The sequence below is a fragment of the Sinohyriopsis cumingii genome, chromosome 7, assembly GCF_028554795.1.
Source record: "Sinohyriopsis cumingii isolate HCF-2022 chromosome 7, ASM2855479v2, whole genome shotgun sequence".
Lineage (NCBI taxonomy): Eukaryota > Metazoa > Mollusca > Bivalvia > Unionida > Unionidae > Sinohyriopsis > Sinohyriopsis cumingii.
Genome location: NC_142967.1, coordinates 29465281 through 29482044, shown reverse-complemented (window position 1 = coordinate 29482044; position 16764 = coordinate 29465281). Strand labels below are relative to the sequence as shown.

At 35.8% G+C, this 16764-nt stretch overlaps 1 protein-coding gene across 3 annotated transcripts in view; it reads right to left on the bottom strand.

Annotated features, from left to right (window-relative positions):
- The window catches only part of LOC149794951 (polycomb group RING finger protein 1-like), a 31334-nt gene extending 15820 nt beyond the window's left edge, over positions 1 to 15514 (bottom strand). For 2 of the 3 annotated variants that reach the window (XM_089964616.1, XM_089964613.1), the window contains exons 1-4: positions 15415 to 15479; positions 12119 to 12221; positions 11521 to 11673; positions 6058 to 6120 (exon numbers count right to left, since the gene is read on the bottom strand). In XM_089964616.1, coding sequence (XP_089820742.1) covers positions 6058 to 6120; positions 11521 to 11673; positions 12119 to 12221; positions 15415 to 15429 — 334 coding nt within the window. In that variant the 5' untranslated portion in view covers positions 15430 to 15479. Of the gene's footprint in view, positions 1 to 6057; positions 6121 to 11520; positions 11674 to 12118; positions 12222 to 15414 lie in introns of all 3 variants that reach the window. The other variant, XM_089964614.1, reaches the window with a different exon arrangement.
- Positions 15515 to 16764: the final 1250 nt, after the last annotated feature.

Below are 16764 nucleotides of genomic sequence, written 5' to 3'. Positions count from 1 at the left end.
CCTCCCAGTCAAAAATGTTTTAGCTAAAAAGCTAAACGTTATCTGCCCACCTAGGTGCAGTTAATTTAGAAAAGTGATCTTTGCTTGACACAGGTATTGGCACCAAATTCTGTGAATACTTCAATTACTACAGGAGCAGAAAGCACTCTCTCTATATGAATGTAAACCTGGATAGGCTGGGAAGGTGTATGGGTATTATAATTGAGTATTATTTTACTAAAACAAATTCGTTTCTTCTTCAAATACATTACCCGATCATAAAAACTTAGAAGAATAGGAAAAAGGTGGAGGGAGATACACCCTTACCCCAGAGAGAAAACTGGTCCCCTTAGGTATGTGGGACAACCTCTGGATAACCTGGCTAGACAAAAACTCCATAGGTTGGTAGTGGTATGGCAAGGGGCAAATTTACACTCCCACAAATCTATTGGAAGTTCTGAAACTACATTCTTATGAAGCTGTCGAACAACCCCAGATAGTATCCTGTTGCACCTTGGTTATAGTTCCACCAGATCGAGATAAGGCTTATGGGATGAAAGATCTCTGAGATAAAAGTTGGAGAAGTGTTCTCAGACCTCATGGATAATGACTGAGAACAGGTTTGATCAAATCCAATGTCTGTGGTGACATCCCCAACTTTGTGAGCCAAGATACAAGGCAAATTCATTTTGTGTGGGGTTATTTTCCAGTAGGCAGAATGAATAACCCACTTTTTCCAGGACAAAAGTGTATGTGCTGATGCCATCCTTTCCCTGAGTGAGTTGTAAGAAGAGTCATGATCTCTCTCTACACAATGGCTCAGTCCTTATGTGCTTCTTAAGGACTCACACTCAGTCCTTATGTGCTTCTTGAGGACTCACACTCAGTCCTTATGTGCTTCTTGAGGACTCACACTCAGTCCTTATGTGCTTCTTAAGGACTCACACTCAGTCCTTATGTGCTTCTTAAGGACTCACACTCAGTCCTTATGCGCTTCTTGAGGACTCGCTCAGTCCTTATGTGCTTCTTGAGGACTCACACTCAGTCCTTATGCGCTTCTTGAGGACTCACACTCAGTCCTTATGCGCTTCTTGAGGACTCACACTCAGTCCTTATGGGCTTCTTAAGGACTCACACTCAGTCCTTATGTGCTTCTTAAGGACTCACACTCAGTCTTTATGTGCTTCTTGAGGACTCGCACTCAGTCCTTATGTGCTTCTTGAGGACTCACACTCAGTCCTTATGTGCTTCTTAAGGACTCACACTCAGTCCTTATGTGCTTCTTAAGGACTCACACTCAGTCCTTATGTGCTTCGTAAGGACTCACACTCAGTCCTTATGTGCTTCTTAAGGACTCACACTCAGTCCTTATGTGCTTCTTAAGGACTCACACTCAGTCCTTTCATAACAAAAGTCTGATTAATGGATGCCTGCTGTTGGCAATGAAAGCAGGGGCTGTCATGAGTGATACTAACTCATCTTGCTGGAACTGCATGCAGTTTGGGTCCAATGACAGAGCATGTATTTCGCTGACACTGCCTGCCATTCACTGATACAGTGAGGAAGCAGGTCTTTTATGAGAGGTGAACCAATTAGGCTCTTGAGCAGTTCAGACAGTGTTTTGCAAAGAGCCAACATCAATGGACATGTGTAAGCAATACTGGACAGAAGGTCAGATCTTTATTTCATTCAATATCCTCTCTTTCAACATGACACTGGTTATCAGTCAGTTACCATGGAATCATAGCCTTAGATTATGACTGGTACTGTTTCTCATCAAGGAGCCATAGTAGGAAGTTTAGCTATTTGAGGTATCTGTGAAGATTTTCCATTTGTCTTTGTAGGCTTTCAAAGTGGATGGCCATCTTGCTTAAATACTTAAGAAAATCCAACACAAAAACACAATATCTGAGGACTTGGTTCCACCTTGCCATTTCAGATAAATCACCAAAGTGGAGTTGTTGGACAGAATCAGAACTCCATTCCTAAATGGATACTCCTATCACCAATCTGCCATACAATGAAAAGCTTTTGAAATGGCTTTTATATAGAGAATGTTCATGTGTAAATGATGATTCTGAGGTGCCCATGACACACTGGCTTCTCAGAATGATGGATGGGGTGGGTTATCCCTGCCTCCAGCTCTTTGTACCCACATCTGTACACATTGCAATTTCTGGAGGCTATACTGCAGAGGTATACCCAACATGTGCTGAGCAAGACTGCTTTGAGATGGAACTACATATTTGTGTTTATCATGAGAAGTTGGTTCAATGGGCAGTGTCTCCACCTCCATTTGGACAACAGAATAATTTGTAATGAGTGCTAAATAGGCGACCAAGAACTAAATTGTCTGCTGAAGCACCCAGCTGGTGAAGGAATTCTCGGGTGGATATATTGTCCCATTAAGCAAGGAAGCCACCATTTATGTTCATTCCTATGGGAGACATACCCTGTTCACTGAATGATGAACTCCATACCTGGATGAACAAAATGTTGAGATGGTACAAGTTCAGATTTGTCCTTGTTCATAAGCAAACCAAGGAAAGCAACATGGAACATCATGTCTTGATCTAAGGATGTAACTCACCTGATGTTTTAATGTAGTCCAGATAACTAAAGTCACTGCCACGGAAGTAACCTGGACATGAGCCATTTCCTAGTCCATCAATTGAGTTTAACTTGAGGGACTGATGCCCAGTCCAACTGGGAGTGTCCTGAACTGGTAGATGGTGTATTTGTAGGCAAATGCAGGAACTTCCTGGAAGCCATGTGAATGGGGATGTGAAGATACATATCTTTCAAATTCAAACTGATAGTGTAGTCTCCCTCCTGGATGACATTTACAGCCTGTCATAATGTTCTCATCGTGAACCAAGAAGTGCAAATGAATTGAGTGCACTTAGGTCTATCAAAGGGTGATGAGTGCCACATTTGTAGCTAAGGGAACCCTGGACAAAGGAGGATGTGCACTGAAAGTGATACTGAGTCCCTCAAAAACCACTTGTCAGGTGAATGGGTCATTGTGGAATATTTTCTCCTTTTGCAGCAAAGAAATGGAGTTTTTCCCCTTCCCGGATCTGTGATTAGGGCAGTGTGAAGATGACTTAATTTTTTTAGATAGTAGATTCTTATGGAGAGAAACTGTGGTGAAAATATTCACCTTCTCTGTCTCTTGTCCACTTTTTGTTGTTAGAGAACTGTGCTTTACAATAGCTGTAGATTCAGCAGAACTGCTTCACAGTGCCCGAGGTGTTCATACATTCATTTTGTAGATTGCATTGAAAATCCCTCGCTGTATTTAAGAATGTGAGGGAAGGAAACTGGTCACCATTTGCTTGCTTGAAGATTTTGTGAACCTGACCATTAAAGAGGAGATTAGATGATAAAGGTTGAGAGTGTAACTTGGCCTTGCGATGATCTTAGGAAAGGTGAGGTAGAGAGCACTGCATCTTGCTCTGCCAGTTGTAAGTTCATAGCTAATGTTACAGCATTGGCCAGAGTATGTTGGGCAGCTCCATTAAGATGTGGGCCATTGGAAACAGACAACCATTCATCAAGTAATATTTAATAATGGCAGAGGGACTTGCAAGAAAGTTTTGCAATCATTGGATAAAAGTGTTGAAGCCAATGTCTCTTGTGCTACCTGCAAAGTAGCTGGAAAAGAATATTAAAGATGGTGGTTCACTAACTTGCAGAATATCCCAAATTAGATACTGTGACTACCAAACTATCACTAAGTACAGGCTCCCTCTGCATGGCAGAACAAAGTGAAGTGACGTCTCTTGGATAGTAGGCACTAAGCTGGACATCATAAACAGGGAGTACCAAGCAGCACAATGCCGGTTAGACCGATCCAAGAAATTGCCTGTAAAAACTGGCTGACCCTATATGATCATGATGATCAGAGGAATATGGAAGAGTTGAGTCATGAAGGAACATGACATCCAGTTCTTGTTATGTGAATGAGGTACAGGATATTGATCTATGTAGCTGGTCCATAATTCTGATATGCAAGATATTAACTGAGACTTTGTTTGCTCTCTGTCTTGCTCCCCAACAATATGAAGTCAAACTAGAGCATGCAAACTGACACTGTTCACATTCTTCAAGGTATGCTTCTTCTTCCTTCCCCATTACTTCCGCCCTATGACCTCTGTCCATATTCCCTCTTGGTAACCCTAGTACTTCCACCCAATGACATATACAAGTAAAATCAGTAGAGTGTCACATATATAACTATGAAGTGGATGCTAAGACTAAATTAATTTAGAAAACTCACCTGTATGTATCTAGCCATAGTGGAAAGTATACAGCAATATTATACGAGTTTTCTGTATCACACATCACAGCTGCACCTATTTAAATACAACTATAGCATTGTGATGGGATGCAATCATAACTAGCTGATTCTGTTAAGTGACCCATTACATGTATGATATTTCACATGTGAACATTAAGCTTATTACCAAGGAGTCCATTAATGGTTGTTGGGGTGGGGGTAAGAAATAACTAGAGAGGGAAACTAACTTATTGTAGAGGGAAAAGAAATAACTAGAGGGGAAAAGAATCAGCTAGCCAATTCTTTCCCTGGTGAAACTTTCAGCAGGGGTGGGTGGGGTGGAGAATTGGCTGTTACACCATGCAGGTATGTACCAAGGGGGCCTAGGTTTGTGAGGACAGCAAAGTGACGACAGTGAAAAGCCAAAAATTGTCACCGAAGAAAGAAATAACAGAAAAGTTGGAAATTTATAAATGGACTATAAGAGAACACCCCTCCAACTTGCTTTAAGGTAGAAAATGCTTGACATATGTATTGTGAAGCTCCTATGTCTGAAAAAAGCATGCCTCACAGCATGAGTGGAAGAAGTAACTGAAGTATTCATGGGATTTGGTACCAATTCCTCTATCAAGGGGATATCATTCTATCTAACTGCCACCTAGGTGGGCAGATAACTTTTAGCTTTTTAGCTCAGATGTTTTAGCCTGGGAGGGCTGGATTTGACAGGTAGTAATAGTGCTCCTAAGTTTTATGATCGGGTAACATATCTGAAGAAGAAATAATGAACATTTTTTTACAACTCTTTTCTTATTTCAAAATACATAAGATATACATAGTTTCAAGAGGAGTAACTCTAGCCAACTTTCAGATAAGGTAAAGATTATTTCAATACAGAGATTGCACAACTCACATGCTCCATTACATCTTTAGAAATGTCTTAATAACTTTATCAAGGTATGAATATAAGAATTATTTTTAAAATAAAAGTAAGATTTCGTTTTCATCCATTTAGTGTTTTGTATTGATCCTAAAGTAAGTCACAGCTTAAATTTTGTGTTGTTTTTATATCCAAGTCATTATCTTAAAAACAGTTCTATACCCCTACATGTACATGGTACGAGTCTAAACATTCAAAAACATGGAGGTATATGTGGTTCAACTCATTGTCCATCATAACCATGCTCTGACCACTAATTCATTTTTGCTTTAGTCCATTACCTCTCTGCAGCAGAGTGCCGAGTATTTTTTTTTTACAAACAACTGTTCTTCTTTCATGCACTGAAATCCCGTTTAGAATGAGGAAATCCCATCTAGAATGAGAAATCCCATTTAGAATTTAGAATGAGGAAATTTCATTTAGAATTTAGAATGAGGAAATCCCATTTAGAATTTAGAATGAGGAAATCCCATTTAGAATGAGGAAAAATGAACTATCTAAACGCTAAGACTGAAACTTCATTGTGACATCACTTGTGTACTATGACATCTATGTGGCTTCTCATAACCTTGTGTTTCATGACTGTGTGCAATAAATCCTCTGAAACATTAGACAAAAAAATTTCATATTCTTGACCAATCCCACATAAAAAAAATCACTAAATATAATCTAAGCATCATAAAGTTAATCAATGAGTACAATTTTCTCCAGGTGGCATTTTACTGTCAATTCACAGCATCTTAACAAGGGAATGTAATTCATTGTGAAGAGGCTGAAACTGACAAATGAATAAAGTCTAGATAAACACATTACATTTGTACAGGTCTTTTCATGTTGATAATGTTTCCATGGTACTCACCCTCTGTTACCCTTTTTGAAACTCCTCTAGCTTTGAAGAATTCTTCTCTTCTTTTCTCTTCATCTAGAAAAGTATTTTCCATGCATTTATACTAATGCATTACTATTACGTTTATACTAATGCATTACTATTACACTTATACCAATGCATTACTATTACGTTTATACTAATGCATTACTATTACATTTATACTAATATAAATTGTCAAAAGGTTTGCAATATACCAGTACATTGGCACTTAAAATTATGGCTACACTTCTCAAGGAATCCTACATCCCTCACTGGTGGATTACTTCATGTGGGGTCTTTACATTGTTGTCTGAACTAACAATTCAAGCTGTTGAAAGATGTTACCACATTTTCACATGTAATGACTAATATCAGACAGAAATTATCTAGTTTCTAATCTACCGCAGCAATTCTGTCATAAGTATGCTGCACTTAATGGAGAATTGAATGATACTCAAATATGATTTACACTCTTCAAATAGAAAAAAAAAACACAGGAGGTTTAATTGGGACTGAATCATTTGCCTGTTTGTAACTATTTTTCCTAACGTTCAGTTCAACAACCAGCTGGTAAAGAATCTGAATTTGCAGGGTCTATTCTAGAACTCACGTCTGGGGGAAGGGGGTGGGTGGGAGATCAGACAGAAAAATGAACTAAATATCTGAAAAAGATGCAATATATTATCAAGCACTATTTTTATTTCTTCACTACATCCTCCCCATATAAAAAAACCCATCCCCTCTCCTTTCCTAACATAGCAGGAGAAATTTCCAACTTAATTTTTCTGATCTAGAACAGATCCTGGATTAGCAGGAAGCCTATTGTCAAATTATTTACAAACTATGCTTACTGGTTATGAAAACAGTTGGGTTTTTGTGTTTGTATTTCCAACCATATCTGGAAACAGGTAAGAATCAACTCTGCAAGAATGAAGGACCTTTCAGCCAGAATGTTCTGTGTCAAATTTTGTTAAATTCGTTGAGAAAGTCTGAAGCTCACATGTCTATCAGGCCAAATGATCATCAGGTAAAGCTTTGCATGTGGCATGCATTGTCAGGCAGATGTCATGTGCAATTGATCAACACTGCTATTCCTGACTTCAAAAATATCTGGGAAATTCTGGATCAAGCTTCGTAGAAATGGTCCCCAGAACATGTTCTACAGAAAATGTGTTTGTGATGGCTTCCCTTAGTAACCAAAATGTAAAACCTACAGCTCAACTAATTTTTATAGAACTAAGAAGGAACATTCTAAGCACATGTTCTTTCTGACTGCTGTTCCTCATATACTGCTCCCTCACTAACTCATTGCTCCCTCACTAACTCATGCACAATAAGGGTCCAAAAACATCAGCTGCACGATACACAAAACTAATAAATGAAAGGAACTCAAGGAAGGGAGGGAGGCAAAACTAGAGGGATAGTGGTAGGTTACATTGTTGTTTTTTTTAATCGATATTTATTTGAGAAACAACATCAAAACTTGTGTTGTTGTCATCTTTGATTCTGTCACTAGATAGCTTGACAGACAGACAGTATGCAAAAATAAATTCACAAAGGTTAATCGTTACCAAACATGAATTTAATGGGTCACAACATTTTTTGAAAACAAACATAAATGAGAAAATGATAATATATACAGTATGTAACACACTTGACAAATATCATTCACATTTCATCACCCGATTAACTGAGCATATGTCTCCTGACAATACATTTTGTTTTTATTACATGTCAGTGCTGGAAGCTCCATATCCATCCATAGTTTGCCAAGAAATCAGATTCATTATCCATACTTTTTGCCATTTTCTCTGTCCGGACCTTGAAAATTGTTCCAGATAAAGAAACACCTTGTTCATACTGCTGTGTGAACCAGGTGTTCATGGTTAAGTTTGATAGCATATCTGCATGTTCACATTGCTGTGAACCAGGTGTACATGGCTAAGTTTGATAGCATATCTGCATGTTCACATTGCTGTGAACCAGGTGTACATGGCTAAGTTTGATAGCGTATCTGCATGTTCACATTGCTGTGAACCAGGTGTACATGGCTAAGTTTGATAGCATATCTGCATGTTCACATTACTGTGAACCAGGTGTACATGGCTAAGTTTGATAGCATATCTGTATGTTCATATTACTGTGTGAACCAGGTGTACATGGCTAAGTTTGATAGCCTATCAGCATCAGTAGCACAAATTTTAAAGTGGTTTTCGAAAAGAGGAGATTAAAAGTTCTCCTATCTTAAGTAACAGTGGCCATACTTGATGGCAGATAGACACTGTTTCTAAAACATTTAAAGATCTTCATACCAGGATGCTTTCCATCAAATAAGATCTAATTCTGAAAAGCAGTTTTGGAAAAGAAGTAGTTGAAATCTGGGGTATTTTTTTTCCTTTTCAATAACAGATGCCATAATTAATGGAGGATCATCAATTGTTGGAATATGAAAGCTCTCTATACCAGGATGATTTCTGTCAAATCTGGTCATATTCTGTTAAACAATTTTTTTTAAAGTCCTTGCAAGTTTTTTCTTGATGGAAGATCAGAATTATCTGTATAAACTTAAAACATCTTCATGTCAGGAAGCTTTCTGTCAAGTCTGATCAAATTCTTTTAAGTGTTTTTGGAGATGAAGTCATTTAAAGGTTTTTATTTTTAGCTTTTTTACTTTTAGCAACAGTTTTAAGGCATACTGATGTCATTTAATAAATCTGAAAGGTCGTCCTGCCAGTGTGTTTTTCAGTCTGATCAAAGTGGTGTTTCAAAAAATCTCATGTAATGGATTTTTGCTATACTTAGTGATGGCAGCCATATCCAAGGGTGGATCATAATTTGTAAACATCTGTAAGTCATTCATTCTAGGAAGCTCTGTGCCAAATTTTATCAAAGTTGTCCTAGTGGTTTGTAAGAATAAGTTTAAAATAACAACTGGTGATAGATACATGATGCATGACAAAGAATGCACAACAAACTAGAAAATATGTCATAGAACAACTCTCTCTCCAAAACTGCCTTACCACATCAGACTAAATGTCATCGAGTTCTACCACGAATACCTAACACATTCACACAAAAGATACCAATGCATGTCTTACCACAAATACCTATCACAGTCATGCAAAAGATACCTATAAATGTCCTACCATTTAGATCTATCATACATGCAAAAAATAGCTACACATGTCCTACTATACCAATCATATTCATGCAAATGATACCTATGCATGTCCTACCATGTATACCAATCATACATGCAAATGATACCTATGCATATCTTACCATGGATACCTATCATACATGCAAATGATACCTATGCATATCCTACCATGTATACCTATCATACATGCAAAAGATACCTATGCATATCCTACCATGTATACCTATCATACATGCAAATGATACCTATGCATATCCTACTAATAATACCTTTCACATTCCTAAAAAACTGAATTTCAATGCAACATCTTGTCTAGCTCAAGTTATTCAAAGTAAAAGTACAGTTAAAGAACATGTAAAATACCAGAAGTTTCTAACAAATTGCTGGGAATTAAAACTTGGTAATGGTAACCACATTAAATAATGGATCTGACAAGAAAAAAACTAAAATACCTTCAAAACAGGATGCTTTCTGTCAAATTTTTTAAAATTTTTCAAATTGTTTTTACAAACAATCATTAAAAGGATTTATTTGTTAGCAATGGCCACCATATTTGATAGTTGATAATCAACTTTTCAAATAAATTAAAAGGCTCTTTGTATCAAAACACTTTCTGTCCTTGTCATTAAATTATGTTGAGCAATTTGTGTGTAGTCCTTGTAATGTTTTTAGATTTGTACTGACAGCCACCATACCAGATAATGTAACTGCTTTATTTAAACCTTTCAATCTATATGCCTTCATTTGGTTTAATTCCGTTTCACGTGCCCAGCTGGCCATCAATAATCATTTAATCACAATTTCAACAAACATCTTCTCAAACTTAATAAACAAATGCTGCAAAAAATAGCAATAGTTACTGTGAATGGACAGATGTGACAAGATGATGTGCTTATTTTAATATAAGAAAGGAAACATTTGTTCAACAGTTGCAACTTTTGTCCATTTTTATACTAAATATCAAGTTGATGAAATTCCTCCTGATCTAAAGTCAAAAATCCTGACCAAATTTTTTAAATCTCCAGATCTGTCCTCAGCTGACCTCTCTGTTCTGTCACTTGCATGGATATCACAAGTCCTCTGGTGAAAGCACATTATAAAAATAACCAGTCATCTAGGAGTAGCCATAGCAAGATTTTCAAGATGGCCATTGTGGTAACCAGATAGGTATCGATTAAATTTGCGACCAACTAGAAATCATAAGAAGTCTTTTAAAGAAAACCCCATGGTAATAAGAGTAGTAATAACAAGATTTCAAGACAGCCAATGTGGTGGCAATTTTGGCTGTCTGAGCAGCACCATTTTCATTTGGGACAAGATGGACATCATAAGAAGTCATTTAGCAAAACCCCCATGCTGATATCACCACCTATTTAGGATGAAACACAATAAAAACATTTCAAGATGACCACTGTTGCAGCCATACTGGATGTGCAAATGGCACCCTTTTCATGTAGGACCAACTAGACATAACAAGATGTCTTTTTGGTCAAAACCCCAAGTCAATTTATTGCTTTTCATTCTGGAAGAGAAGCGATAACAAGATTTTCAAGACAGCTACTATAGTGGCCACAATGGACAACAGACTGGAACCATTCATTCTGGAAAAGTGGCAATAAAATAACTTTCAAGATGGCCACTGTGGCAGCCATATTGGACATCAGATCAGCATAATTTTTATCTTGGACCAAAAACACATCATAATAAGTCTTCTGGTGAAAACCCATTGTCAAGATGACATTCCATTTAAGAGAAGTAGCAATAACAAAATTTTCAAGACAGCCACAATGGCAGCCATACTGGACATCAGACTGGAACCAATTTCATTCAGAACCAACTAGACATCCTAAAAAATTTCTTTCAGTAAGAACCTCATGTTGATATGACCATTCATTCAGAAGGAGTAATAATAACAATAATTTCAAGATGACCACTGTGGTAGCCATATTGTCTGTTGAAGCAGTACTACTTTTTGTTGTTTAGGAGCATGTGTATAATGTTTCATGGCAATGTGCCAAGCAATTTAGGAGGAGCAGCAATAACAAACAGTCGGATGATGCACAACAGACTATCACATCTGTTACTAGTAGAGCTAAAAAAACTATGAATTTCAAATTATGACAAATTATAGTTATGGCAGGATCAGCCAAACAAGTGAAATTTTAGAAGGGCCTGGATTTTCCAACTGATCTAGCCTTGCTGGCAAGAAGAAATTTTAGAAGGGCCTGGATTTTCCAACTGATCTGGCCTTGCTGGCAAGAAGAACTTTGTGCATTACGCTGACCCTTGCTTACTCTCAAAAAGTCCTGGAACCAGCTTGTACACAATGTCTTGTAGTGTTCGGTCAGCTCGAAGATTTTGGAAGGGTTGTGTCTCATGGATCTGGGTTCCACACTGAGGACAGTTCTTACTGCTCTGAAGATACTTCACAATGCAACTCTTGCAAACTGAAATGCAGTCATAAACAATAAACACTAAATTTAAGTTAACCATAACATAAAATCATATCATGTGTTATAAAGATTATAGGTAATATTAGGTTTGTACATAGGCATCAACATGTGAAAGAATATGGGTTGATTCTGTCAAAAAATAAGATCACAAAAGACGTGACAAAAAGCATGCTATGATGATCCTGTAAGACAGGAAATCTTGCATCTCAAGGTACAAACTTTAGGCATATAGAAATATCACAACAATCTCTCAGTTCCATACAACAAATGACACCAATGTTTGATGTCTAAAATTCAAAAGATTGATATCTGCAGCATTCTTGACAATGCTGCTACCATTTCTCCTGGTAGTGAAAAGTGTTAAGACTGATCATTTACAGTCAATGCAACAACAAAAGGGGCTGAGCATTTCATGGAATTCTATTTCTACTATACTCACAAGTGTGGAGACATTCTACAATGGATGTTGCATTGATAAAATATCCAGCACAAAGTGAGCAGACAATATGTGGGTTGACATCTCTTATCCTTATCATCAAATCCTGAAAATTCAAAATTATTCAAAATTTAGCTAAATTAAATACCTAAACATAGTAACTGTACACTGTGCATACTTTTAAGGAACTAGCTCGCTTTATACTAAGTTTGTATTTTAGTTCAAAAAGATGGGCAGAGTTGACAATTTCAGTGAGTATTACATCTCCTCATAAATCACTAGCAAGGATTTGAAGTAAATGTAAAAGATATAGTTGAACTCACCACCATAAATAAAGGGTAAAAAACAAGAAAAAAACTATTTCAATAAGTTTATATCCACTGAAATAACATGATAAAAGTATATAGAAAACAACCTTGTTTCAAGATAGGGTTAAAAAATATGTTTATTCTGCTTACAAGACCAGGGTAAAGTTTTTTCTTTACCTGACGTTGATACCAAGGCTAATAATTTGTTCACCCCACCCCAGCACCACTGTAGAATGGGGCTGTTAAGTTTATTTAATATATTATGTGCTTGACTTTTGTTCATGAGTGAGGGTAGATATTGGCCTATCTGACTAATGTTATTTTTCATAAGTTGTTTACTGATATCTGAGTTCAAGGTCTAGCCTTATTTACAAACCTTAAAATATTCTGGAAGCAAACTTTTGACCCATTTCCCAGTTATTTTATTATATCTTAGGTTGTATATAAGGCTGAGGAAAATTAAAATTATTCTTTCTATCTTAAGAACAGCTTGTGGAATTATTTATACCATGTTCAGATATAATTTGAGAGGAATCATTTATTTAAATTATTAACTGAAATTACAAAGTGCTCATTGACATTTTGGAGTAAAACATTATGTTGTTATTATTGTGAATTTAATCAAAGACACTCTGGAATATATCATCATGATACATCAAAACTGTTGACATAATAACCTACTCACAGCTATTAGCACATGAGTACATTCAAGACTCCCTTTGGAAGATTCTATACTTCTGGACTTGTGTTAGAACATTTAGGATTATTTGGGATTTTCATTCACAATAATGTAAGTTCTTTTTAACTGTTTGTTTTGCTTCTTTCTGTTGCATAATTTAAGACCATAAAGTCATAACATTCAACACGACTCTAATCCAATCTTGATTCTGAGGCATTAACATTTCACATCAAAGAAATATTATAAAAATAGGTATGTGCTGCAATTATTGATAAATCATATATTATTTCAATAAGTGTAGTATATTGATGAAAATCAGGTGATGAAAGTTTAATTGACTTTACGGAAAAACAGGAAGAAAGATGCATGTGGGGCCATGCAGCATCAAAATGAGAAGTGCATATTTCAATATGGCTGCACCCACTTAAACCACACACATTGTTTTTCTCTCTGTTCTTTTCTATCAGCACTTAGTTGTCTCCTTATTTTGCCTTGAACTGATACATAGTATGTGAACATTTACTGAAGTGATGACATTTGCAAAGGGTACATCAGTTATTGTAGAAAACTGGCTCTATCAAAGATGAAACCATGAGATATATATATTTATTATTTAAAGTGGGTAGCAAAGCTCGAGGTACAACTACAAACACTAATCTCCCAAAGTGGCACTCCAAAACAAAAAAATAAATGAAACAAAACAAAAAGATACAATTGTTTTAAACATTGTGCACCCTTCACAAATATATCACTTGATTTTACTCTCTCTCCAACTTACTTTTTCTCTGTCTCTACTTTGTACACACTAAGGAGACAAATATTTAAATAGAAGAACTTCAAATACATTCTTGCTCAAGAAGGTACATTTTGCAACCATTCTGAAACCCTTCAATAGTATAATTCATTTTGAAAATATATAATTCTGCTTGACTAATACAATTCCCTTCCTGCTGTCTGTGCAAATGATTGTTAAGTGACTGATGAAGGTACTTTCCTCTAGTAGTACCAATCATAGACTCGGAACTGTATGCCCCTGAAAACTACATCAATTATTTTATCATTCTAAATAAAATATCAGCATGAACATGCTTAAATGATTATAATTCAAAACACAAATGTCACATAATATAATATAGTCAAAAGTAAATAAAATCTAGAAATATTACTATTAATTACTTTGAATCCAGAGGTAGAGGAATGTTTGAAAAAATAATAATGCAGTAACTATGACCAATGATACATTCAAATTTCAATGTTTTTTCCATCTTGTTTATATTATGGATATTATTTTTTATGGACCAGCATTTATATGTTACCATGGCATTCATCGCAAGGAATTCAGCAGGAAACTAATAATCATTCTTACAATACTTAAATTAAACTCTGAATAATACATGTATTGAAAATAAACTTTCTGAAGGATAATACTGAAATTAAATTCTTTTTGAAGGAAAATACTCAGTAATTACTTTTTCTTGTGTGTGAGTAATAAAGGGACAAGGGACACTGGTACTTTTATTTAAATAACCTAAATGAATGATGATAAGTTAAAAATGAATAAAATCCACAAGTAACAGCTTTTAGAGAGAGAAATTTATCACAGATAAAAATTTTGGAACAAGAACTGGAAAAAAAAGTCATCAAGATTAAAATGTTGAACACTATTTAAAATCAAACTGAAAGTCATACAGCACAGTATATTTCCTTTGTGGCATTCTGTGAAAGTTTACATTTTTTCAGCAATTAACAATTTTAAAAATCATTTGTTATCCCTATTGTGATTGTCATACTTACACAGGCGAATTCGTGTTAATTTCTAGACTATTATTGCAGTCCTTTATACAAACAATGATGTATCTCATTTTAAAAATTATGGGTTTTAAAATAATACCTGAGATGTACGTGTTTCACCTGTGCTATTACTCTGATTTTTCAGCAACTCTTGGATGAATGTTCCATATCGAGGCTAAAATAACACGGAAAAACGTACTTTCGTTTTACAAAACCAAATTAGTTTAAAAGCGTCCTCGCGAGTCTAACTTTTATTTATGATTTAGGTAATTGATTCCGGTAGATAACTGGGCCATAAATATCCTGGATAATTTAGTAATCGATAAGAAAAGCAGCGACAAACGTGAAAATTATCCGTTCCTGTCAATGATCCATTACAAAGCACTGAACTCAGAATGTGTATGTGGAGCACCTAATCATTATAAACTGCAACTAAAGTTGCTGTTCTAAGACTTTCCATACATAAAAAATAAATTAATATTTTTTATTACAAAAGTAAATGATTCAAACGATAGTTAAACCTTTAAAACAGGCATAAAACAGCCTTTATACCTCTTCCATGCCAGAATGTAAACAGGATGTGACGAACGAAAGTAACTAATAAATTTCACCGGCTCTCGCACTCGTACCATCCTTATGCTCCACCAAAGGAATCTTTCCGGCAAAATATTAACGAACAATTCTGAGTGTTTATCGCTCACTTATTGCATATAGGAGAACAAAACTAGTATAAATTGTTTCTTGATCAAATTTTTCGTTTACTAATGGTTCCAATATTAAATTGTATATCGAGAGGTGTTAGAAGTATATTATGGTAATTGAGGGGATAAAGTAACACCCATGTTAAAAAGGGATAATAGGTGTATAGCCTCAAACCGAAACTGAGCATAGGAGTGGCAAGCTGGAACCAAACAAGAATTTAACATGAGAATGGCAGTCTAGGATACAAGAGAAATTTAACGTGGGAATGGTAGTCTGGACCTAAACGGAAATTTAATTTACGATTGACAGTCTTGGGCATGAGGTGAATGTAACATTCACTTAATTATCCACTATCCAACATTTAGTTATTTACTATCCAACACCATTTATCTATTATCCATTATGCCTTGTGTAACGACAAGTATTCCACACATGCTATTAAACAATCTTTATGTAACAACCAATATTTAGTCTTCTACCATCAGCACCCAACACTACAACCATCCAACACCCCGTATTTACTATCTAGCACGCCTCGTGTAGTCATCGAACTCTCACACATATCATTCAACGAAAAAGGTTCAATGTAAAATAAGACGTATAAAATAGAATTTAAATTCCATATAAACGAAGACTAACGTCCCTACCTCTACTACCAAGCCATGATCTAATAAACTCCTATTATTCTATAACTTACTTACCTAATTTTGAGTGAGCAGCATCCACTCATCTACAGACAACACAGAACAGAATATTTAAAAAAATTGTTTTAAAAAAGTTAAATCCCCCATCAATAATGTCCTTGCCACCCACATTCCCCCTTTTCTAAGCAAAACTAATACGCCGTTTACTATGATCAGAATCCCGGTAATTTTACCAGTGGAGTTGACAAAGAAATGTGGGTCGCCTTTTTTAAAAATCCATTTAGCGACAATTTATCCATTTTGGCTATGGGGAATTGAGTTTAGGTTAACATTATAGTACTTTGTTAGGAAAAAGGAAAGTCCTCTGTTAGAAATTGAATGTTTTAACATGTTTTAATTCTGCATCTAGATCAAAAAGGCATTGATTTTACAAATGTTAATATTTCTAAATGCTACAATCTTCACTGGCAGCCAGTTGCATTCTTTTCTTTTTTTGTACATAAAGATGGCATATTTTCCATTCAT